General features: G+C 38.4%; 1 protein-coding gene across 1 annotated transcript in view; it reads right to left on the bottom strand.

Annotated features, from left to right (window-relative positions):
* Positions 1–25,709, bottom strand: part of PRR16 (proline rich 16) — a 160,424-nt gene that overhangs the window by 39,329 nt on the left and 95,386 nt on the right. The window contains 1 exon segment of the mRNA XM_074812195.1: positions 12,876–13,770. Within this exon segment, the coding sequence (XP_074668296.1) occupies positions 13,012–13,770 (759 nt within the window). The 3' untranslated portion in view covers positions 12,876–13,011.

The following is a 25,709-nucleotide window of genomic DNA, read 5'->3' on the forward strand; positions in this document are numbered from 1 at the left end:
TTACTCCTCTCCTGACCCATATTCCTCAGGACTGAACCCCACCAGTGCATGATCACTACAGCCCAGGCTGCCTCCAGTCTTGACGTCACTGATTAGCTAACTTGCATTGGTGACCAATAGGTTCAGTAACACACCCCCTCCGCTAGGGCTGTCTATATTACCTGGTTTAAGAAGTTATCCTTGATGCACTCCAGGAGTCTCCTGGATTGCCTACAGTTCACCATGCTACTTTTCCAGTAGATGTTAGGTTGGTTGAAGTTTCCCAGCAGGATGAGAGTCTGTGAGCATGATGCCTCCTGTAGCTGGATTAAGAAGGCTTTGTCAATAGGCTCCCACGGACTGGGCAGCCTGTAGCAAACACCAACCACAAGGTCCTGTTTGTTGCCTCAGCCTCCAATTCTTTCAACCTGTTCATCGCTATTCTTCACAGACAGCTCTTCACAATCTATCCAATTCTTGACATAGAGGGCAACTCCTCTGTCCCTTCTTCCTCACTTGTCCCTTCTGAACAGCTTGTAGCTATTCGTAGTCGCACTCCAGTCATGGAATTTGTCCCATCAAGCACTTCAGCTGGGCTGTTGGCTGTTGTCACTTTTTTAGAGGAACAGACTTTAATTCTTTTGAGGTGTTTCACCAGTGTTCCTTGTTGGCTCCGATTACTTCAGGAAGCCCTTGCTCATCTCCGTAAGACTTCAAGTGTGCTCCAGTATACCCAACAAGTCTCAGAGCAACAGCCCGAGGGCCCTTGCTAGCACCCCATCCCTCTAACCTTGGCTTGGCATCCCATGGCTTGCCATGGGCGAGCCTCATACTACCTCCTTCCCCCTTCAAGTCTAGTTTAAAGCTCTGTCAATCAGCCCTGCTAGCTCATGAACAAAAACCCTCTTCCCCATTTGAGAAAGATGAATCCCATCTGACGTCAGCAGGCCTAGTGTTGTGTAGACCATCCCATTATCAAAAAGCCCAAAATTACAGTAGTGACATCAGCTACAGAGCCATGTAGTAATAGGCTGGGTCCATCTGTTTCTTCCAATATCACTGCCCACAACTGGAAGTGTAGAGGAAAATCTCTGAAGTAGGGCTACAAGACCAAGGTTAATAATGGACTCCTAAGAAGTCTTGTTCCTTCTATGAGAAGGTTGGTTGTGTCCAAACTGAGACACGAAAACAGCAGATAGGATCTGGCACTGCCTGGGATGCTCTTCTAAGACCTTCCACTTCAGCTAGGGAAGAATGGGCAGGGGGTAGCACCTGGTGTACCTGGCAATGGCAACCTGACACAGATACCCAGAAACACAGACTAATTCAACTGAATGACACCAGACCAAGGCTGTACAGCTGAAAAGCTGCTTTGTAGATGCACATCAAGTATAAATGATTATGGAACAACAGCCAAACAAGCAACACCTATCCCAATGGAAAATCCCAGGGAAGTCAAGACGTACGATCCACTTTCAGCTTCTCTGTCTAGTTCTGTTGCACGGGGTTGAGCTGAGCATGTATGTCTACCCCTACCACCTATCTTGCAGTAAAACATATTTTTAACACATTACTGTTGTGAAGCTAAAATAAAATCTGTATTTTGGCCAGTTGGTAAAATGTTACATTGCTTTTACTTTTTCTTCTGACATTTATTCACCAGCATTCATCAATCTGTTTGTCCTCCACACCATTTGATTTTCCCTCAGTACGAATGGAATCTAAGCTTTAAAATCATTGTATATATAGTAAAACGTGAGAAGTCTGTAATTTATCTCTTTGGTATCCCTTTATTCTTTTAGGTCCCTCTAAACTAAAAATATATTTTATTGGAGGACTGCACACTATACAGTCTGTCCAGTTTGAATACTTTCTTGTTCCCAAGTGTGAGAGACTGAAATGTCCTATGACTGCCTCAAAGCTTGCTTGTGTCTGTGCAAACTTCCAAGAGAAGCTGCTGCGGCCTGTGAATTGGTCTGGGGGATGTCTCCCAGAGAAGCCGGAGTGTATTGAAGGATGCACCCCCCCACTTCTTTGCGGTTGCATTGTCCGGACTCTTTAGACCAGCCTCAAAGGGGCAGACCTGTGCTGAGTTGCCCCATCCTGTAGCCATTTGTGGCTCTATTGTGTGTGCCAGACACCATGCCTGCATTGCTAATGAACTGACAGGAGGCAAAGGTTCCTGCCCTGAAGCCAGATGTAACAAAACCTGTTGGACCAGAGAAAAAAAAACTAAAGGTGGGCAGATATGTTAATCAGCGGATACTATGAACTTAAAAAGGCAGCAGAAAACTTTCTCAGTGTGCATCTACCATTGAAGCCAGATCTGTGTGCACCCACCACCGAAGAACTGAAGACTGAGGACCAACGGGACGTTGCTGGATCCATGGTGGTGACTATTCTTGCAGCCCTATCCTGCATCCTTGCTTTATTTCTGCCTTTTCCTTCCATTCTGTCCTACCACTACCCCTCTTCACTTCTTTAATAATAAAAACCTGGTTTGGGTATACGGCATTTGACCTTGTTTGTGTCTTAATCTCGCTCTTGGGATCGTATTGAAACCTCCCCTGACATTGGATCGGGACACCAAGTCAGCTAGTATAAAATTAGCTTGATGGCGTCAGATATTTCCTGAATCTAGACTGGTAAATTCTCTAGAGGCAGAGACTGTCATTACCCATTTCTATCATCAGGAGTATTACACACTTGGAGGTTAAAACTTGGACAAGTAGAAACCTTGGTGAATGAAAGAAACTCAGTTTTTCCTTGCATTTTAAAATAGCAGAGTTAGGATATTTCGAATACTTGATTCCTGGTTTCCATTCAATGGAAGATCTAAGCATGTTTAAGCCCTAACAGTGAACATATTTTAGGAGATATTTGTTGATCATGTATTTAGACATTTGGAGTATGCAAATGTCCTGATTTAGCCAGGATAGGGTTAAGTTTCCCCAGCAGTGGGGGGGAGCTCTAGCCAGGTTATTCATATACCATGCTGACCTCACATCCTGGCGCCAGCACGGGAAGAATCGGTGATTGCGTGGGTTGGTGCAGCCGGTTCTCTCACTGCTGTATCGGTATATACTTTGCTCTGTTCATTGTTATCACTGTTATTCTTATTGTTATTGTTTGTGTGTTGCTGTTGCACTGTTGTATTAAACCTTTCCTTATCTCAGTCTCGGGGCTTTGCATTTCACTCCCTTTGAGGGGGAGGGGCAGCAGCCGCGTGGTCTCAGACCCCGGCAGGGGCTAAACCACCACAGCAAAGCTTGCTTTCCTACATTTTACTGTTTGGCACAAGCCACACATTGAATATTACAGCTCTCTGGAAACAAATGAAACAACATAAAGGTTTGATTTCCAATACAAAAAGAAAATTGCAATTCCAAATTTGTACACAATGTCCTGTTAACATCCATTGGGAAAATAAGGGCTTATTTGGGAGCAGCAAGCAATCCTATGCTCCACCAAACATATACACACAGGATAGTTGTTACATTTGCAGCAGTCATTCTGTAAGATTTTCTTGTCCATGACATATGCTGACTGAAAGACTTGACTGGGCAAAAGCTAGGAGTATTTGTATTGGTAGGGAATAACAGCATTTTGATAGAAGTTTTATTTCACTTCAGAACAACAAAGAGTTATTAAAAAATTCATGGAAACAAATATACCATTAAAATTGTTTCAGGAAAGAAGCGTTTTATTTCAGTCTTTTGATAGATTTACTACTATGATCTACACAAACAGTCCTCCTGAGCTACCTATACTTTGGTGGGAAGTTGAGAGCCCCAGGGAACCTCAGCCTTTTAGTCTTCAGTCTAAAATCAGAGTCTAGGCAGCCAGGCCAGTTCTGAAAAGAAACTACATAGGTTTCTGATGGAAAGATTTTGATGTTGCTCAAAGAGATGATAAAAAAATGCCCACTCTCTTCTCTCCTTCAATATTCAAGCATGAAGGACAGTGTCAGAATCTTTATTCTGAATATTTAGGATGAAAAGCACTGACCATAACGCTGTAAATATATTGATCTGTGACAGACAGATCTCAATCTGTGAAATACAACACCTTTAGGTTTGTGACAACCACAGAGACCTTAGTTTCAATCATCTGCTTAAAAGTAAATTCAGTGATAGTATGGGGAATCAAGTCGGCTGTCCAGCACCAGTCAATGCATGCTAAGGCAAGGAAGGTAAAATAGTTTTTTCTCTTGTTCAACTCCTAGCACTGACTGTTGATGACTGGCACGTTTCCAGTTAAAAGTGAACTGAGAGTATCTGAATATCCATTACAAATATTTTTATTGTCACATCTAATAATTTTTAGTAATACTGATCCACATTAAATAAAGCTAAACACTTAGAGGTAAACTTTATCCCATTCTTACGCTACTGTGCATTTGTAGAGAAAGAAAGGGAGGAGTAGGGAAGGAGAAGATAATGAAGGGTACAAAAAGCCAAACCGTCCAACTACCCAAACACTATATAATTCTGGTAGAATTAAACCCTGGGCTGAGCAAATTGTGTGGTTTGTGGTTTCTGTAGTGCACTGAGGCACTGCCTTCTTACTACGCTGACCAGCACACCTCTCTGGCTATGCAAGGGCTACTGAGATATGTCCCTTATATCTGATTTATTATCAGGTCTACAAATGCTGCAGTGCTAGGAACACAGTCCCTCCAGGAGGAAGTTTGCCATCGCCTCCCAGTGCTCCTCCTGGGCAGTGTGGCTATGCATCATACCTTCTTCCACGCTGTATGCAATGGACAAGTCCCAGAGGTATTAAAGTCTTACTAATTCATTAGAATCTCATTCTAAATTTATCAGCAGTTATATCCTAAACAGCAAAAGGTACTTTTATTTCTTTATTTAGTCAGTGAACTAAAAAGAGACACGCATTTCAAATACATTCCCGTCTAGTAGTACAAGTTAAGGTATCAGCAGATTCATTTACGAACATTCTTCAAAATCTCTGTAGTTTAAAGCTGCTGGAGTAAATGGAGGCAGCTTTCAAATACAGATGAATTTTGCTGTTTCCAGCATGGACAGAATGGCCTGGCTCTATTATTTCTGATTCTGCCTGTGCTACACCCACTGTGCTAGACTAATTTCACAAGCATATGTGTGTCCCATGCTTTAAATAAATTAAAAAACAAGCCTCTCTTTCTTACAGATACAGAAAGACCAATACTGTCTTATAACCCAAAACAAAAGAAGGAAAGCATGCAAAACAAAAATCACTTTATCATCTGTCCATTTTTTGGTACTGATTCAACTGGACTGGTTCAACAACACAGTATGAGGAAGCTGGTCCACACAGATACAGATAAACTTGGAAGTTGCCTCCAGTCCATTTCCTTCATATATTTCATTAGTACAGAAAGAGGTATTGCTGTCCAATGCAAAAGAAGTGCATTTTCATCTGTAACAATTACTACGTAGTAGTGCCTTTCCTCATACACTATTGTTATACACTCATATGTACACACTATTGAGAAATAACTGCTATATAGTTTTCTCATAAGAGTAAATACATGATATTGTGAGAATCAGCGAGGTTTTTCTTTTGCTTTGTATTTTCAGAGAATCAGTATTTCCTAATATCACGTATTTGCAAATCTAACATTTACCGAAGTAGATGTCACTATGCAATCTTTTTTATAAACAAGAAAGAAACTGGAACATACAGACATACAAACAGCTTTTTATGTAGTACCAGAAGGATTCTGCAATCAACCCTTTTGCAGTGGGTGTGAGGAAAGTACACTGGCTTTGTTTCAAAAGTCATATTCCACTGTGTTAGCTGTAGTTCATCTTAATGACTGCTAAACACAATGTTTTATCTCACATGGGTGAGAAGCCCAAAATTAACATTATAAAGTTGAACCATGTAACCACGCTGAAATTGTGAAACTGAAAGAAAACACTTATCCATTAGAATTACAGTATGTTAGTTACTCCTTGGTGACAGAAGATAATATAATTTGTAGCACCAACACACAATCATCATTGTATTTGCAAAAAATGAAAAACAAAATATTTTGTAGGCATTAGAGATTTATACAAAAAGATATTATCATCATGTTCTGTTTTTCACATGTTAATTTATCCAGGAAGGAGACTGACATGCATTAATAACTCTTACTTGGCAAAGCCAACATTGAACTGAAAGAAATAAACACTTCTATGAAAAATTCTGTCACTGACATTTTTTTCTTGCTCTTTCATGCTTAAAGTCATTCAAGATTAAGTTTAAAGTAATTATAATAACCCTACTTAAAGAAAAACAAACTCTGAGATTGATGTAGTCATCATCATTCAAGCCTGCTTAAGAATACACTTTAACGTATTTGTTCAAAGTTCCTTTTTTTCATGACTTACCTATTACTTTTCCCTTCTTATGTAAATTATTTTTTCCCATTATTGTTTGCAAGATTGCAAAAGTCAGTGAAAAGATCAGGCAAACAACATAAAGGGACAGATCTGAGATCAGAAAACTCTTATAAAAATGCAATTTCTTATTATGAACATCACTTATAACCAACAGTGAGACTGACTGTGCTCAGTTCCTTAAAAGAATCTTAGTATATACATCAAATATTTCAAGATGAAAGAAAAATACTCTTCTCTTGAGAAGATACAGCAATTTCTGGAGATCTGCTCTTTATATTCCCCAAGCAAGGCAACAGAATGGTCCTGGTCTTACTCACTGGTCAAAGCACTGCTGTTGACTGGCTATCAGGTACAATTTATGTCCTACTTCTGGATGAGATCTGGCTTTTTTCTCATCTATCTATAAAAAACATTTTCACACCACAAAACGATACATAGGTCTGCAATATCAAAAACTTTTGCAATATCTGCAAAATATGAAAGGTTCTAGTTCTTGGTCATACCTGCATGAGAGATTCTCACCTTATTTTTATAATTTGACAGAAGACTGATAATCTCAACAATAAGAAAACTCTGCCTCAAAATTTCCAAAGATTCAGCATCACAAAAGACTGGTCAACCTAAATACAGTCATGGTCCTACCTGCTTATACTACTGAAATAATGTGGCCCACATGATGGATACAGTGCATGGTGCAACTTCTTAACAAAAACTTTCAACCACATAAGTAACATGGAGATTTTGCCATGCATGAACAAACGTGAAAAAACAGTGAACAGTAGCAAGCTTGCACATGTTGACAAGAGCACAGGCCACTCTCCTGCAGCAGGATCAAGTCAAGTGCCGGTCAAGTCCCTTTATCCCAGCAGCTCCAGTCTCAGCTAATAAGAGAGCTCTTTGACCAACATGAGGTAGTCAAATGTCAAAACATTTAAGATCAGGAATTAAAGAATTAAAACTCCCCAGAGCTATCCCAAGGTGGAGTATTACAGATACCTTGTCAAAATCATGACTGAGAGAGAAACTTGCTCCTTTGGGCTCTCCACCACTGAGCTGGACAGTGAGATGAAACCCCCGCTAGTTTTTGCCATTTAAAAACCATCACCATGTAACTGCTACCAAAGATGAGGCAGAACTGCAGTTTGTACACACTGCGCTGCAGTGTGCTGAGCCAGTAACACCAGTGCTGCTGTTGCTGCTGCTTCAGTTATGAACAGCACGGTCTGTGCTAATAGGTTCAGAAATGCTAGGCTGCAGCGTGTTAACTATTGCAGGCTATATATCACACATTGCCCTACAAAATACAAAATTCAATAGGTGCCAAGTATTTTTCAGATTAAGTTTTCTAAACATACCATAGTTTACCATAGACATTTCTTCTGCCACATACCTCACTTACAAGACCTTACTGCAGCTCTAAGCCTGATGCTTTCATTATTATTACTAGTTTGAAGAGTGGATAGGTATTTTGCTTCTACATACACACAGCCCCTCTGAAAAAGCATAGATCACAGCATACATAGAAACCAGGAATGAGAAATGCTGCCTCTGTAAAAATATGTGCCCAGTACTCATGCCTACTTCAAGAGTAAATCAGACAAGTAATGGAGCAGCCATAGCATGATTATATCTCCATATGTAAAATTACTGTTCATGGTATCACTGAAAGGAAAGGTATAGTTAGAACATGGAAACAAAGACATTTGAGGAGGTCCAAAGGGCACACACAACTCCCTCTGGTAATTAAAGAATTCATGCTGCACTCTTGTTTGCTTCAAGTTATCTGAAGGAAGTTAACAAAAGCTGCAGTCCACTCATTTCACGTAACATTTTAAATAAAATACTGATTTGATAATAAAAAAGGAGGATGAAGATTTGGAATCTTTTCTTGTTCCTATGAACAATGGACAATGTGATGAAAGGTGTAACAACTCCAGAAGATGAGAGAAGGAAGAACAGTGACTTTTACTACGTGATAAAAAGAACCACGACCTTTTTGAAGATTCTTACCTCATGTGCTTACAGAATCACAGAATCATCTAGGTTGGAAAAGACCTTGAAGATCATCCAGTCCAACCATTAACCTAACACTGACCGTTCCCAACTGCACCATATCCCTAAGCTTTATGCCAGCCTGACTCTTAAACACCTCCAGGGATGGGGACTCCACCACCTCCCTGCGCAGCCCATTCCAATGCCTAACAACCCCTTCTGGAAAGAAATGCTTCCTAATATCCGGTCTAAACCTTCCCTGGCACAACTTGAGGCCATTACCTCTTGTCCTATCACTTATTACTTGGTTAAAGAGACTCATCCCCAGCTCTCTGCAACCTCCTTTCAGGTAGCTGTAGAGGGTGATGAGGTCTCCCCTCAGCCTCCTCTTCTCCAGACTAAACAACCCCAGTTCCCTCAGCCGCTCCTCGTACGACCTGTGCTCCAGACCCTTCACCAGCTTCGTTGCCCTTCTCTGGACACGCTCGAGTAATTCAATGTCCTTTTTGTAGTGAGGGGCCCAAAACTGAACACAGTCATCGAGGTGCAGCCTCACCAGTGCCGAGTACAGGGGTAAGATCCCTTCCCTGTCCCTGCTGGCCACGCTATTTCTGATCCAAGCCAGGATGCCATTGGCCTTCTCGGCCACCTGGGCACACTGCTGGCTCATGTTCAGCTGGCTTAAACAGGATTGTCACTGGATTTTGCTCTCGTAGTGTCCCTTTCTTACATAGCATCCATAGGATAGCTTTTATTAAGCAATGACATTATAAATTAAGCAACTTTCATTGCTTATTTCCATTTTCCTAAGCTCATCTCCTTAATTAAGTTGATAGAAACCACGTTCTTCTTCTATTTGCATTTGAGAAATCTAGATCTGGACAATTCAGACTTTAAAATACCTTTGGGGAATCAAACTGAGCAGAAGTCTAAAGTGATGGCAGATGTTGAATTAAAGCTCTGAGTACTGTTATTTGCCTTTCAGTTTTTCAGGTACTAACACCTTTGCAAAAGACTAAATACGACCTCAGAGTTATTACATTTATGTTTCAAAGGCAGATAATTCCTGTTTGGTTCTGGTTAGTTTTTGCATTTTCCTCAGTAAGGTGTGAAATATGCTATGTTACAGGTGTTTAAAAATGTTTCACAGAGATCATATTCCTAATATAAATTTAAAAACCACTGCTCACTGAATATAGTATTGCATTCTTTCTTATGTCATTTTTATTAGAAGTTTCCAGACAGTGCTGCAAAGCTTAAAATTAATTATTTCCCATGCTTTGCAAGTTTACCTGTTTTAACCTGAATTTTACTCTATCATGTCAATAATGTGAAATTGTTATACTGAAAATACTGTCCTTACAATAGGACACAGGCCAGAGACATTCTTATTAAAACAGAACTGATTCAATGTTCATAGCATAATTTAACAAAGACCTTGGAACACTTTGGTGCCTTAAAGAGAGCTTGGGTTAGTGTTCTGGTTTCGTCTGGGACAGAGTTAATTTTCTTCCTAGTAGTTGGTACAGTGCTGTGTTTTGGACTTAGTGTGAGAGTAATGTTGATAACACACTGATGTTTTAGTCCCTGTTAAGTAGCACTTCTGAATCAAGGATTTTTCAGTTTCCCATGCTCTGCCAGCGAGCTGGTGCACAAGAAGCTGGGAGGAAGTATGGCCAGAACAGCTGACCTAAACTTCTCAAAGGGATATTCCGTATCATAGAACGTCATGGTTAGTATATAAACTGGGGGAAGTTGGCCAGTGGGTGCAGATCACTGCTCAGGCATCAGTCAGTGGGTGGTGAGCAACTGCACTATGCATCACTTGTCTTTTCTTGGGTTTTATTTCCCTCTTTTTTTCTGTTATATTCCTTTTCATCGAGAATAATTTTTTTATATTTTATTTTTATTTTATTTTATTTTTATTTTATTTTATTTTTATTTTATTTTTATTTTATTTATTAAAATGTTCTTACCTCAACCCACAAGTTTTACTTTCTTTTGTCCGATTTCCTCCCCATCCCCCTGGGAGGCGGGAGGAGTGAGGGAGCGGCTGCCTAGTGCTTGGCTGCTGGCTGAGGTTAAAGCACAAGAGTAAGCACATTTTGCAGAAAAACAATGTATTTCCTTCACATTTGGAAACTGCATTTCTGACCAAAAGCAGCATTGAATTCGAAAAGCTGCATCTTCTGTTTTTCTAACACAGCACTTTTACCCCCATGAAAATGCACAAAGAAGGGCAGTAGTTTGTGAAAGGGTACTCAGGAGGCATGGGGAAAGAGACAAGAAAGCTCCTCTGAAAGAGAGGAGAAATTGCAAGAGAGATGTTGGATACCAAAATTGAACATGAAATGCTGAAAGTCAGATGTCACTTAAACTTTCCAGAGCTGAGAACTGTAAATTTAGCACTGCAACAAACCTGAAATTTACACGTACATCAATGCACATCCATAGAGTAGAGCATCTAATTTGGAGGTACTAACATGTTTATGAGACTCTGACAAGCCCACGGGCAGAATCCAGAGAAGAAATACTGTGCTCTGCTATCAGAGAAGAGACTATACTGGAGTAATTGAGCCAAGTGAGGTAAGACATGTGCAGCAGACCTCCCCCCTAAAATTATTCAGTGTTATTTTCTCTAATTTACAATGAAACATTTTACATGAAATATGCAATGTTTGATTTGCATTATCCTGTAATTTCTTGTACACAGCAGCTCTTTTAAGATGGAAAAAATATTAAATTATGATCTCCACAGTAGTGAAAAAGTCAAACAGACAGCAGAAGTTTTCTTTTTAAAAGAAAAACCTGTAGATATGCAATATGGATATGTCAACACATTGTTGCAGTGATTTTAAATGTGATTTTCAATGTGTGAGCAAGGGAGATGCTGTGGAGTCCCAGGGCATGAGCAGAATTCACCTGACAGAAACTTCATTTGGGCAGCAAAGATCTTGCACACATGCAGAACAAGTTACTGCCTCCTGCTGCAAGCACTAGGACTTGGCCACAGCTCTCATGAGAATAAGTATAACCAAACAACACAAAATGTAAAGTGCATCATGAAAAGCATGTGGGAGCATATGGGAAAAGCATGATTAAGCATTTAAGATGATTTCCTTGCTTTGCCACTTTTATGCAGGGAATACAACATGAAGCTTTAGACCCTGTGTATTTGCACAAAATACAATCTTTGTTTACTGCAAAAGTTTTCAAAGGGTAGTTATCTGTTAGAATTTTTGTCATTATTATTATTATTATTATTGTGGTTTAAATACTATAAATGTACTATAATGTGTATACAGGGAAACTGCCTTAAGATTGTTTTTCAGTTTAATACCTATTACTGTATGTAAATGGAAATTTAAATTAAAAATCTGTTTTGTCTAGTTTCATTGTTTTGTCATTGAGTACGTTTTACATTTCAGCTGAAAAAAACATACTGCTTTTATATAGCATCTGCTGTTGGGCCATTTGAGATTAATTTGGCATAACTTTTGTAAATAACAGATTTATTATCAGATTTTCTTTACTGATTGGATTTTTTTAACTCTAGGTCCCCACAATTCTCTTCGTGAGAATAAAAGAATGTTCTTTCACAAAATAGTTAAAAACACTGAGGACTTTTTTTCAACTAATAAGAATATTGAGTTCACCATCAAAATGTGGTAACATGTAAAATATCTTGTTTTGCATGTTAATGCTTTGTAATAGCACAGAGCTTTTCAACTTTAAAGCTCTTTACATGAATTAAATGGATATCCCTGAAGGCCTTAGGCAAAATTTTCTTTGCCTTCAAAAAGAGATTTGAACCAGACAAAAGCTTTGTGAAAAACACAGGACTGCACTTTGTTGTTTTAATCTACTGCCATCCCACATGAGATAAAATATTCCTACCATTTTGTAGATGGAGCAGTGGAAATAGGGGGGAACTGAATGGGACTACCCTTGCTTATCTGAAAACTCTGTACTTCACCTTGGCTGTGGCAGACCGAGCAAGCAAGAAATAAAATGCGAAATACAGTTTTCCAAATCCATGTCAACATACCTTTCAACTACTTTTTTACTTCTCCACCAAAGATCAAGCTGCCTGAAAGTCCAGTGATTGCCTCCTATTGCACCCCTCCACACACAATGCCTTCACTCAAGCAGTCAGGCAGAGAAAAATGAATTTGCTAGAATTCAGTCAAAACCTGTTATCTGGTACTCCACTTTGCTCCGTCAAATGACATTTTAAAAGGTACTTGCTAGAAACAGGAAGTTTCCCAAAGCCCAGGAGCAATGTTTATTCCCTTATGTCAGATAGACTGAAATCTATCATGAATCACCACTCAGTAATTTCAAACTGAACTTTCTTTTCACTGTCTTTTAAACTACGCTACAGATATGAAACTGCAATAGATGTTTACAACATATGAGTTAAAGCATGAATAATTTTTCAGTATCCTTTGCCATAATGACATTTTTTGGTGAGTACAAGTAAGATCAACAAGCATTCTTCTTTGTACTTACCATGTGATTTTTATGCCACTTCACTGGACACAGGGAGTAATACATTGGGGCTTTTTATTGCTCAAGTAGAAAGTGCTCATTACCTATTTATGTTTATATATAAGATAAAAGAAAGAGTTGTTTCAAGTGGCATACATCACACCGTTGTAGTGGTTGATTTCCTCAAGATGGTCTTCTGGGGTTTTGGTGCAGTTTGTGGAGGCACAGTCGCAGGTCTTGGCGGAGGAAAGCTATTACTGGGACTTATCCCCAACCCTCCATTTTCCAGAGGAAATGGAGGCAGTGGAGGTGGTGGAGGTGGCAGAGGAGGGCACTGGTGTGGCAACTTTCCCACAACACGGGCAGGCTCACTGTGCAAGTGCACCTCCCTGTTTTTAATGTTATACCGAACATCACAGTCAGGGCAATAGCCATGGTACTGCACTTTTTCACTAAATCGTACCCGTTCCCTTGCTCCCGGCTGAGGACACCGCTCCTTCTCAGGTCTGTGCATCAGAGGCTGCACCGCAACTTTCTCCATATTACTGTTCGGTATACAGCATATATCTCCATTTGGGATGCGGTTGGGCCCAACTGGCAAGCCCCCATTTCGCAGCAGGGTACCATTAGTCTTGACAGGATTGGTGGAAGGAGTCAGCCTTGGAGGCTCATCGCACTTGACAGGTGTCAGTCGTGGAGGAGGTGGGGGTGGATTCGGCTTCCGCAGCACGGTGAGGATAGCAGAGGGGTGTGCGGGCGGCTTGATGAGCGGTGCGCTGCCCCGCACCTTGACTTTCTCCAGACTGGAAGCTGTTGTGCTGCTGGAGCTGCTGTTGAGTGTGTCTGTTTTGGAACTGTCTGTCATCTCATCCTCCAGCTGCAGGTCGGATGTCAGTGTGTCAATCTGGTCAACCACCTACACAACAGCCAGAGTAAAAACAGTGAGAAAAGCTTAGTCCAGTAAAGGCACAGAAAAACAAAAGCACTCTCCACTATCAGTTTTGTCCTTCCCAGAACTGAAGCATTCATTTTTTTTGACCACTATTTATTTTTTCTTGCCAATGTAATAAAGAGGTAATAATAGTAATAGTAGTAGTAGTAGTGATGATGATGATGATGATGATAATAATAATAATAGTAATAGGGATGGCTAGCTTGATAGCTGTAATAAACTGAAGGAAGTAATGCCTCAAACATCCATTGACCCAGAAAACCTCAAGGACAAGCTGTGGCCTTTGTAATTACTCTAAGGAATGTCTCCCAAGGAAGCATGTCCCCACTCCCAAATCTAAGGAATTGACAGATTCCTTATATGAGCCTCAAAGGGGAGATCACTGGCTCTATTGTGTAAGCCTGATGAAGTGGTAGGGTCTGATAAGAGTTGAGCATTTCTGCCCCAGAAGCCAGATGATTACTCGAGAAGCATGAAGTCAGCAAAAAACTGTGGGAACTGAGGAAAAAACGAAGGTGGGCAGGGCGAGCATGACCACCAACTCAACTGGACAAGGGGACTGGTGTACCCCATTTCCCCCTCAATGCATGTGCAGAACCCATGCTCCACATTTTTCCTCATCTCTCATGGAAATGAGTTTGTGGAATACCTGCCTCTCTTTGTCTAGTATATTAATCAGCTGATAAGAGCAACTTAAAAAAGACGACAGAAAACTTCGCTGTGTGTGCACCCACCACCCAAGATTACCAGACCTGAGACAACGCTGGATCCAGGGGTGGTGACCAGATTTCTTTGACTCTATCTCTCCTTTTTCTTTTCTTTCCTTTCTTTTCTTTCTTATAGATTTCTAAGAGACCACATTGCTTATCATCCTTTTCCAGGTTTAAGTTGTTTCTACCACAAGTAAAAGATTTTAACTGGTTGTTTGGTGTTGTTTCATCTTAATTTAACCCAAGGGGATCACAGAACCTTTAGACTCCTTGGGCTCCCAGTCCGGGTCGTGACACTAGCTCATCACCTGAATACAAAAGAAATATAACTTGAAACTGAAAGGGCTCCAACCAATGAATTTCTGATTAAGACTAAATTGTGATGCATGACAGTTTTGCTTGTGTTTGTTTCCCAATTACTCCTCAGCTGTTTTCCCTAGGCCTCTTTGTCTCCCTAGACAAAAGTAAAACACTCCCTGTATAACTCAGTGATAGCAGACTCAAAGCCTTCAACCGGCATTTGGGCAAACTAAGATGAGGGGAACTTGAACAAAAGGACACAGAGATACAATCTAGGGAGGATGATCTTGTCCATTTAGGAAGAAGACACCTGGACTTTACTTCACAACACATGCTCTGGAAAGAAGGTCAACTAGCGAACACCGTGAAGAAGACCACTTACTTCTTCCCTCAACCACTGAAGAGCCTCACTCTATTTTTACTACGCATGCTCAGACTATGTAAATGAATTCTGGGAACTCATTATCATAAGACACCCCTTTCCAGGAAATCTAATGAATATGTATGATTTGTGTGTATGTAAATGATGTCCCTTGCTAGTTCGAGGGAGCCCTTATGGTGGAGAATCCCCAGGGTGACCCCAGCGCTGCCAATAAAGAATACCTGCTTAACAGTTATATTGGATTCTGACTGTTGAGTTAATTCCTTTGTTTCAAAACACTTTGGAATGAAATTCCATTTCCTTCCCCCTATGGTTTACTTAGCAATATCATTGTAAGTGAACTGTAATCCTTCAATATTATGCTTTGCCTTCCAGTGCAGGAGGAGACTGAATTATTTAACTTTAGCTTCCACGTGACAGCTTCCGAATCCAAATCTTCTGCAGAGTCTCCTTTATGTCTGACCTTTCACACAGTCTAGGTTTACATATAAATCTCTGCATTGGTGATATCATACAGCTACAATCATAGGTTTTGTACATGGTTTCCTGACAATCTTTTAACATAAATAAGGTACTGAGAAGCAACTGCCCTCTTGAATTAGATTGCATTATCTCCTTTTATGAATATTTCCCTTAAGATCTGAGATCCCCTGAAGCAATCCTGAAATAGCATTTGCTGCAAGAAGAGAGGAAAAATAGTTTGGTTTCCAAAGTTACAAGCATTTATTAACTCATGCACTTTGTTCCAAGATTTCCTCTACCTCCTATATTTCTGTTTGTAGTTTCTACAATGTTACATCTCTTCTAGTCTTACAGACTCCTTTTCCTACTCAATGTTTTATAGGACATGCAACTGATGGTGCCTTTACTAGGCAGCAAAAATTTGTCATACAACAATTAAAAGCCCTTAAAACTGCATTTCATTCAGTACCTAATTGAACAATTGTAGTTATAACGTACAGGTAACTACAACACACACCACAGGAAGTAAGCACACATTTAAAAACTGATCTTTATCCTTTACATCCTCACAGGATATACATCAAGTAATCAGTAGCTGAAATGTTATTAGCCAGCTTTGGTGCATGAATAAAAAGATTGGGGTCCTTATGGGAGATCTGTGATATTCTGGAGGGAGAGCTGGAGGGGGCACCCGAGTATATCTGAAATGAAAATAGACGCCTCCAGTTGTGCCACTGCATCAATCCTTCTTACCCTTTGAGACTTTCATTCCTACTTCCTGCTTTCAATAATTTGGTCATAATACTACTGATTTTAAAGTAAGTTTTTCAGGAGTATAAGCCATATGTTAACGGCAAAAATATTTTAAGTCATTACTGAAGGCAGCAACTCTTTATGGGGTCAAACCAATAACTCACTTATGTGCCCAGTGGTAAACAGTAAATAATGAAAGCAAAACCACCATAGAATGAAAGAACACTTTAGTTTCCACTCATACTGTAACTAAGAGTTGTGTAATATAAAATTCATAAAAATTCATATGCAACAATTCTGTTCAGCACCTTCCTTCTCCTAAAAACAGCAAACATGCAGATAACCATGATTCAGAAAGAGAGCTTTCAAAAATCTTTGAAAAAATTTACAATACTTTTTCTCTCCAAGACAAAAACAACTACTCATTTATTCACTATTCAAAGCCCTATACCACGCTGCATTTAAGTTTCTATTTTAGCATTTTGATTTTTCTCCAATTAAGAATAAAAATTATACCCTTAAAAGACAGACATTAATTCCCCCAAAAAATCAGGATTTAAAATATTTTCCTAAAAGTTGAAAGTTACAGTTGAACTCTGGTAACTGTCAGATCCCAAACATCTCCTCCAGGGTACAGCATATGATTAGATTAGTCTTGGAAATTTCAGAATAAAAGCAGATAAACCATACCTCTACTAAGACAATGCAAAACTCATAGTATGAAAGTTTACAGGACAAAGAACTTACATTATCCCCTTACTTTACATATGCAAACCAAGGCAGAGACAACTTCCCAAAATGAAACACTGAATCTAAAGGAACAAGGAAAAGACAGTCATGTTCTGGGCACTAAACCTGAAATTCAAGCACCCCTCTGAAAATTTAGTATGGATTTTTGTAAATATTAGGTTCTGCCCACATATGGCTAAATATACTATTGAACCCTTTCCTGGAATTCAAAATGTAATCTTTTAATAAACTATAAAGCTACAGAATTGATTGATGTAACATAAATCAAAGAAACTCCTTGTCAAGCAAAGAAACAAAACAGAGCCATTAAACAGCTGCATTCAAGAGAGAAAGGAAAAACATATCCATAAGGATGCTCAACCAGGAGCACTGGATAACTTGTACATGTGACAGTACATTGGCCTATTATAGTATTAGATAATACTATGTGATAATATCTAGTTGCTTCACATTGCTTAATAGGAGCTATATTAAAATACCAAGAACAAAAATTGGTTTCCTCTATTTTCTACCATGATAGTCCCCTCAAAGGGTACCTATAATCATACAGGACCTTAGAATGAACATAGGACATGTCAGGAAAAAGACAGACATGGACCACTGACGTGGTTATTCCATAATTAGTTATGAATAAATCTCATGGTCATAATCCAAATAATATATTAAATCTTCCTCACCATAATAAAAATCACTCACAATTTCCAATATCAAATTCCCAATAAAGAATAAAATAACAAAAATGCCTTTTAATGTTATTTTAAGACATACACAAAATTCTAAATCATTTAGTGTAATTTTTTTTCTGCAGAAACAGTCACAAATGATGACTACTTTGCTTTAGGCCTCATGTGCAACAAAGATTGTCTCTGTTCCACATTGTACAAAATAAATGTGCTCCATGCAATGTAATTCTAAAGAAACAAATCCTGGTGTTTATTATTTTGAGAGTTAATGGTGACATTCCACTGGTGTTGTGAGGATATAGATGCAATTATGCACCACGTGGTGTCATAAAATGGGAGATGTTGGTGAGAAAATTTGCATCCATACAAACTGTCCTTCTGACAGTGAAAAAATTTTCTCAGGAGTAACAGGCAAGTCTGTTATGAACTGTCCTTGAATTTAAATGACTACAGAGTTTATCTCTTGCCCTCTGGGCAAATGTAGTACACATAGAAATTTTTTTTGTCACCTACCCATTTGTGAAACATAAAAACAGCACAAAATGGCTCTGACATAACAGCACAGTTTATCTGTCCAGATTCATTCCCACCACAAGTTGTGATTGTTTAATGTTATTTTCTTTTGTTTTTTCTGTCCCAGAAGTAAAAATGCAAATAAGATGAAAAAGTAACAGAACTGGTGACTAACACAGTGAAAGTGATGTAGTTTAAAAAAAAAAAAAAAAAGGAAAAAAAATGGGTTGAAAGAAATAGCCTCCATTTAAACAACGCACTTCCTATGGAAGTAAGAAAGAGAATATTTAGAAACAAAAAAGCTACTTTAGTTGTGCAGAATTAGACCATTTTTCAGTTCTGGAATAAAACAGGACTTGATTCACATGCACAAGCATGGGGGAGACGTCCTTTTATTGCCTGAGGAGCTCCTTAGCCATGGATTTGAGCTCTGCAGAGATGCCCACTTCTCCCTCACCAGCAATATGCTGAGGCTTCAAGCTCTGTAGGATCTGGTGTGAATGAACCAGGTCATCAGCTCATTCCTATGCCCTTTCGGAATTGTTACTAGACATCAGTATTAGGTGCCCAGCGGTGATGGAGTTGGATTTCTCTAGCTGACCCCAAGAAATTAATCAAAGTCTGTTAACACATGTACAGACCCAAAATATTTTATCCTGAAATCCAAATGGTTTAACAAGTCAAATCTATGCTTATAGCATCACTTTATCCTTAGAAATATGTGTGGAGCTTTTGGATGTGGTTTTTTTAATTTTTTTTTTACAAGAACTGGGTATCTTTACCACACAATGAGCAGAAAAAAATCAATTGTTTGGATAAAGCAAATTTAATGTAGATATTATGTTTATCCTTCATCCCCACTTTGCTGATTGAAAATTATTTTGTATTTTCTTGTTCTTTTAATTTTTTATGTAGACACTCAAGCCATTCTTTCCAGTATTGCTCAAACTAGAGAGATGAACAGCTTCTGTAGAACATGTATACAAGAATTTATAATCATCATTTAGAACCAGCAATCAACTGACATGAATTAAATCTCATCTCTACCTAAAGTCTAAACAGCAGGGGTATGTTTAAAAACCAACACTAGCTAACAGCAATATACCAAATTAAAAAAACAAAAAACAAAAAACAAAAAACAAACAAACAAAAAAACCCCAACAAAAGTAGAATTAGAGTTATGATTCACAATTATTCTGCTTTTTGTTGTTCCTTTAAATTTTTATGTAGACACTCAAGCCTTTCAGTAGATTTGGGAAAAAAATGTTAATTATGAACAATCCAATGAGGAAACAGCCAAGCATTCCCATTCACCAGTGCTTTTAAATTACTTAACTCAGAGGTGCTAACTCACCTTGTAAGCTGCCTCCTTTTTGACTACCTAACTACAATAACAGCTTCAAGGAAAAAATCAGTGTTATATGACTACTGGAAGATCACAAATCTTTGCTAAAGCAAATGAATACTACAGCTGTTGAGGTCTTGCTTGTCAATGCACTAACTCAATAGTGGTTTAAAATTATTTTTAAAATCTCTATTTCAAAAGGTTTTCTCAAGATATCTAAACTAATAACTTGCATTTTAAAAGAATGTAGAAATATATAATTGAAAAGATAGTAGGGAGTAATCAGGGGTACTTTCCTCATACTAGCAAAATCCAGATCTTTAGAGTATGCCATAGAAGCTTGAGATGTTTTACTGACAAGCGAAATAACACATTTCTCTCTGCTTCAAGAGCTTGCAGGTTTGGATTAGACACAGAAAACTAAAGAATAAGAATAAAATTAACCCAAAAGGAAAATGATAGATCTGTAATTACATCTGAAAATTGTGCTTAATTTTGTTAGATAATGTTAAATTTCTGGTAAATGCTAGGAATAGTATTGATATCGCTAGGAAATCTTCCATTCTGCTCATTCTGAACTTGTAAATAGAACAATGACAGGGTCAGTTACTGATTTAAGACTGCTGCAGTTGAAAAGAAGAAACCAGGAGATAAGGGAGTGACTTACTCCAGGTTTGCCTAAAAATGCATGCCTTACTAACAACTATACCTTTGAAGAGGAGCTATAAGACCAATAAGAGGGGAACATCCTACCCCAGAAGACTGCAGAAGATGGATGATTGAGAAGTGTGAAGTCAGTGCAAATCAGCGTAACTGGGAAAAGATAAAGATGGCGGTGGGGAGACTACAACCACCGACTCAATTTAAGACCAAGAAGATGTACCCCCCCTCACCCTTTGAGTCTGCACATTAAAATTAATTAAAAGACACTGTCACTTTACATTGAGATGAGGTGTGCTGTTACATCACACATGAGGTGTGAGGTGTTACATCGAGATGAGGGACAAAATGATAGCCAATGGTCACTATAGTAAATGTGTATTCGTGTAGTCTGGAGTGTATAAATATATTGACCTTTTTTTTGTTCAGTGTGCTAGCTTTGTAATTACCACCTAGCACCCCACTCTGCGTAGACATGGAATAAATAAATACCTCTGCTCTGTGCGTAAGATTGGCATATTGCACACAGGGTAAATGACGCCACTTGAGTGACAACAGTATCTGCCAAAGAAACACAATTAGAAGCTCATCAAACAGGACATGTGGAACTGAAAACCCCACACTCCAGAGAGGACAGGAATGAAATAAAGTACCTGTGCAGGAACTGACAAACAGCCATCAGAGAGAAGAAAAGCAAACATGAAGTAACCAAGGACTGCTTCATGCTGACAACTTGCCAGGTGGTAGTTACTAAGAGTAGGCAATGAGGCAAGATCACTCAGTTTTAAGATGGGAGGACAAAATAAAACGCTGGTTGCACTCTGGGTATACTTGAGCAATACAGCATAGAAGTTGAAGAAGCCAAAGTAAATCAGTGGATGAATGTTGCAAACGTGATTCCTGAGAGTGAAAGAATAGTGTAAAGAAAACTAAGAAAGAAAAGGCAGCCATGTAAAAGCAGATCTCACAAGGAGCTGACAAAACATTTGAGGTAACGGCTAATGTTCTAGAAGCATTTGTGAGAAAGACTGCATGCAGGAGTTCATACACGTGACTTTTAAATTTATACAGTATGTAAGAACTGTAGTAACATTACATGAGCTTTTATTCCCACTTCACTAAGATTAAACATGAATATGATTTGTGTGACATAAGATACAACCATTAGTAAACTGAGACTAAAGATTACTATTTAGGGACAACCTTTTTCTCTGTTCTCTCTGGGAGTGCACAGCATATTAAAGTGTTTGAGAAAATGTAAAGCTCCTTGTTGTAAACAGAGGTAAGATCAAGTTATGTACTACTGAAAAAAAACCTTAGCAATGTGCATTTAGACTCAGAAATTCTGTGTTGCAACCACCAGTGTACGGAGAATGAATCAGTACTATCAAAGTGAGGAGGTCAAAAGGACATAAATACTACCCACCCCCAATAAAAAAAGAAAAAAAAATGGAAAAACAAAGGAAGACACTGAAGTTACAAACAATTTGCAATGCAAAGATATCCTACAATTAACCCTATCCTTCAGTGTTATCAAAGTCATATTAAATTGCTTAAAAATTCAGAGCTAGCATAAGTTATTGCTTTTCCACCGAGTTCAAACTGCAGTCCCTGTTTAAAGCAGCTGAGAATTTCGTCCAAGACATCTCATGATTATCAAAAGCAACCTATGCTGGCCTAATATTTCTGTTGTTTTAGTTGTACTTATAAGTTTTGTCTGGTTTTTATCTCCTCTGCTAAAAAACTTTTGTGAGTGAATATCCAAACTCAATTTAGACCAATACTCAGAACTCTGTCTTTCTAACAGGATGCCAGAATCTCCTTATAAGAACCTAACTTGGCAATAAAAAGACTAAAACATAACACAGAAAGTAACAGTTTCTTTTACTTTTTAATTGTATCCCTAAACTTCTCTGAAAAGAGTATCTACAATTAGACACGCTTTTTGCAGTGCTTCTCTTCGTGTGATTATGCCATACACATCCACAAAGGTATATGTAATCTATTGAGAGTTTTATAATCTCCTTACAATAAATGTTTTACACGGTTTGTTTTTCCTCCTGTTTAAAGGCAGTAGGAAACAAGGCAGTAAGGTACTGATGTTCATTGAATATATAAACTACTTAATCCACCATAGACAATTGTGCTTTTTCTCCACTCTTGAATAAAGAAGCAAATTGATTTTCAGAAAGAAAAGTAATATACTCTCAAAGATTCATAAACTTTTAAGTCCACAGAACTTCAAAATTATAATTTTTCCTAAGACATCCAGCCATTTTCACTGTTTCATATGTTCTTCAAAGTTTCACATGGATTTATAAGATTTACTTTTTTTTTAATTACTTGCTTCTGTACAGGATAGTCCCTCCCAAAAAAGCTGCATAAGCAAAATGGAAATGGTACTTAGCTGTGATATTACTTCAGAGATGGAATAGTTATAACCCATATATTACTGCTCAACACTACACCACAGCAGTGTGCAGCTAAGAGATTTAACAGTTTGCTGGAAGTTTTCTGGAAAATTAATAGTTACAGACAGATACTGATCTTGATTTTAAATCAACTGAAATCAAGTCAGGTTGTGAGACTAGCACAAGTTTTTGCTTACTTAATCTGAACTAAAAGAATTACTGGGGAAAGGAACAAAATCAGGTGGCATTCTTTAATTACAAATAAGTGCAATAAAAATGCCTTAATTTTATTATTGTTGAAGCAATTCCAAAAACATGCAAAGTTTGACATGGATAAATTTTACACTATACATGCAAAAATTATCTACGTGACAAACCAGAAGAAACATGTATTTAACAATAAAACAGCAATCTGCCCTATCACAAACAGGCTACTCTTGCCTTTAAGTAAGGAACTGACAAATATGCTATGTCAGTAGCTCTAATATTTTATGATTGCATCTTTAATCCTACAAGAGATTGCTTGCTAAAATTACTACAGGAGTCTTTAAGACAAGCTGTCAAACTATTTACCTTCCTGTCATCTTAGCTCATTATTTCCTGTAGAGTTACTAGTTCTTTGTTAACAAAAATGAACATTCAATATAACTAAGGACACAAGCAGGCTTCTTCCCCACCAAGTCCTTGTCTGTAAATCCTGAACAACAAATGAAAGGGATGTCCCTATTAACAGTGAGAGAGACAGTATTTCCCTCTACAGTTTAAACTGCATAACATCGGAATAAGACCCTGTTCTCAGTCATCCATGGTCATATCTTTTGCATTTGTCACAGCTAATCTCTACGCTGTCCCCCTCGCCCTCGCACCGTACCGTCCCCCCCGCCAGTGAATACAGCTTCCAGGTCAAGGAGAAATGGAACCAAATTTAGACTAAAAACATGTTTATAAAGTTGCATAAGCCAAAAATTTGCAAATACAAACCAAAAGGAGAGCTCTACTAGGAGAGACATATGGTCTACTTAGTACAATATTGTGAAAAATTACAAAAAAGCAGGTGCCCAGGCAAGAATACAAGAATAGAAAAGTCACACAGAAATATTTATATAGAATTTTATCCCAGTCTCAAAGAACTTCTAACTCAAGTACTTCTTAACAGATTTTGCACTGAATAGATCTTGACTTATTTATCTACCGTGAACACGCCTGTTTCTGCTTGAACCCGTATAAGCTTTTAGCATCTGCAATATCCTGCAGCTTCCCACATTCATGATACAAATATACCACCTAGTCCTCTTTCTGCTTGAGAGAAAACACAGAAGCTTTTATAGACAAACTGCTTCATGGACTCACTGTAGCTGTTTTGTAACACCACAGCTATGCAAGCCCTCTCAGTCTTGGAATTTTTTTTTTAATTTAATCAAATACATGATAAATGTCTGTAGAACAAAGAGTAATAACCTTACACAAGGAAACCAAGACTCAAATAGCTGGCTACACCTGGTGGTCTTTCTGCCACCACTAATAACTTATAATATAATTTTTACAGTGTATTCAGCAGCATCTTTGTATCTGAAACTGTATTATATATAATAATCATATCTGTTTATGCTAAAATATTCTAGCATAGCATTAGGGATGAATCCAATATTTGAGTTAATACATACTTCCAGGCAGATTCAAAGCTCAACTTTTGGGAGACAACTCTTACAGTAGCGTCTCAGACAGCTCAGTCACCCACCCTGCAGCACCAGCAAAGGGCAAGGTTAGTGTGAGACCTGTCAGTGTTAAGGTATCTGAAAGATCAACACCATCCTAAACAAACTTACACACATCCCAACTCAATAAATAACAGAAAAAACCCACATGCAGTTGTTGTTGCCACTGGAAAGTTTTTGCTAAAGAATACACTAGTAACTTCAGCAAACTAGTATTTCCCTTTGGAGTACATAATAGAGTTATTGATTCAACCTTAGCCTCTGTACATAAATGAATGCAGAAATACATCGTTTTCACTGACAGGCTTTACACTAAACTGGACTCTTGACACTTGGAAGTAGACTGAACACCAAGTTAGGCTGGACATAAATGTATAAATGGAAATTTAAGAATATGTTGGACTCCTGGGAATCTAACAAGGCCATAAAAGCTCAGTATCATCCCAACTTAGCATTTCAGGCAAAGCAAACTGGGAAGCCCATATTCAAAATCTTAAAAGAAAAAGGATTCTTTTTTTCGTGAAGGAATAAAGAAAGATACAGAAAAGGCAGTAAGGTGCTCTCTGTGTTCCCCTTTAAGAACTTAACATAGCCATGGCAATTCCTCTGTGTACCCTTTGGATGAAGTTTGCTAGGGAAGCTGCTTGGAAGATTAAAGAGAGAGATGAAAGCAGGTATGTGCCAGGTATTCATAGCATCAAGAATAGTACAATTATAGTTCCTGTCATGCATAAAAGAACCCTGATGAAATTATAATAAACAAACAGAAACCCTAAGAAAGCAAAACCAACCAACCAAAAAATCCCTTTCTAGAAAAAGCAAGTTGAAAGAATACTTGTTACAAAAGATAGCTGTTCTAAAATATTAACTGAAATAAGTCAGCATTCCTTATGATTGGTAACAGAATTTCACACTTTCAGTTAAATACGCACATCACCTCGTATTTGACAATATAGGAAATAATTTCACAAAAGTAAAGGGGGCTAAATCTGGTTTTATGTCACATCTAGAGACACAGAGAGATGACATTTATCTTAACTCTGGTAAGGGAGTGCAATGATTTCACATGTCGCTCTTTACCCAGGCTGAAAGACAAACTGCAACTCAGACTCAACAACGAAAAAGAAGTCTAGAGTTATCATCATGACTTTCCTTTGCTCCCCTCTCTTGCCCATAATGATAGTCACCAAAGCTATGTAAGCATAGCAAATCAATCCAC

Source organism: Strix aluco, chromosome Z (genome assembly GCF_031877795.1).
Source record: "Strix aluco isolate bStrAlu1 chromosome Z, bStrAlu1.hap1, whole genome shotgun sequence".
Lineage (NCBI taxonomy): Eukaryota > Metazoa > Chordata > Aves > Strigiformes > Strigidae > Strix > Strix aluco.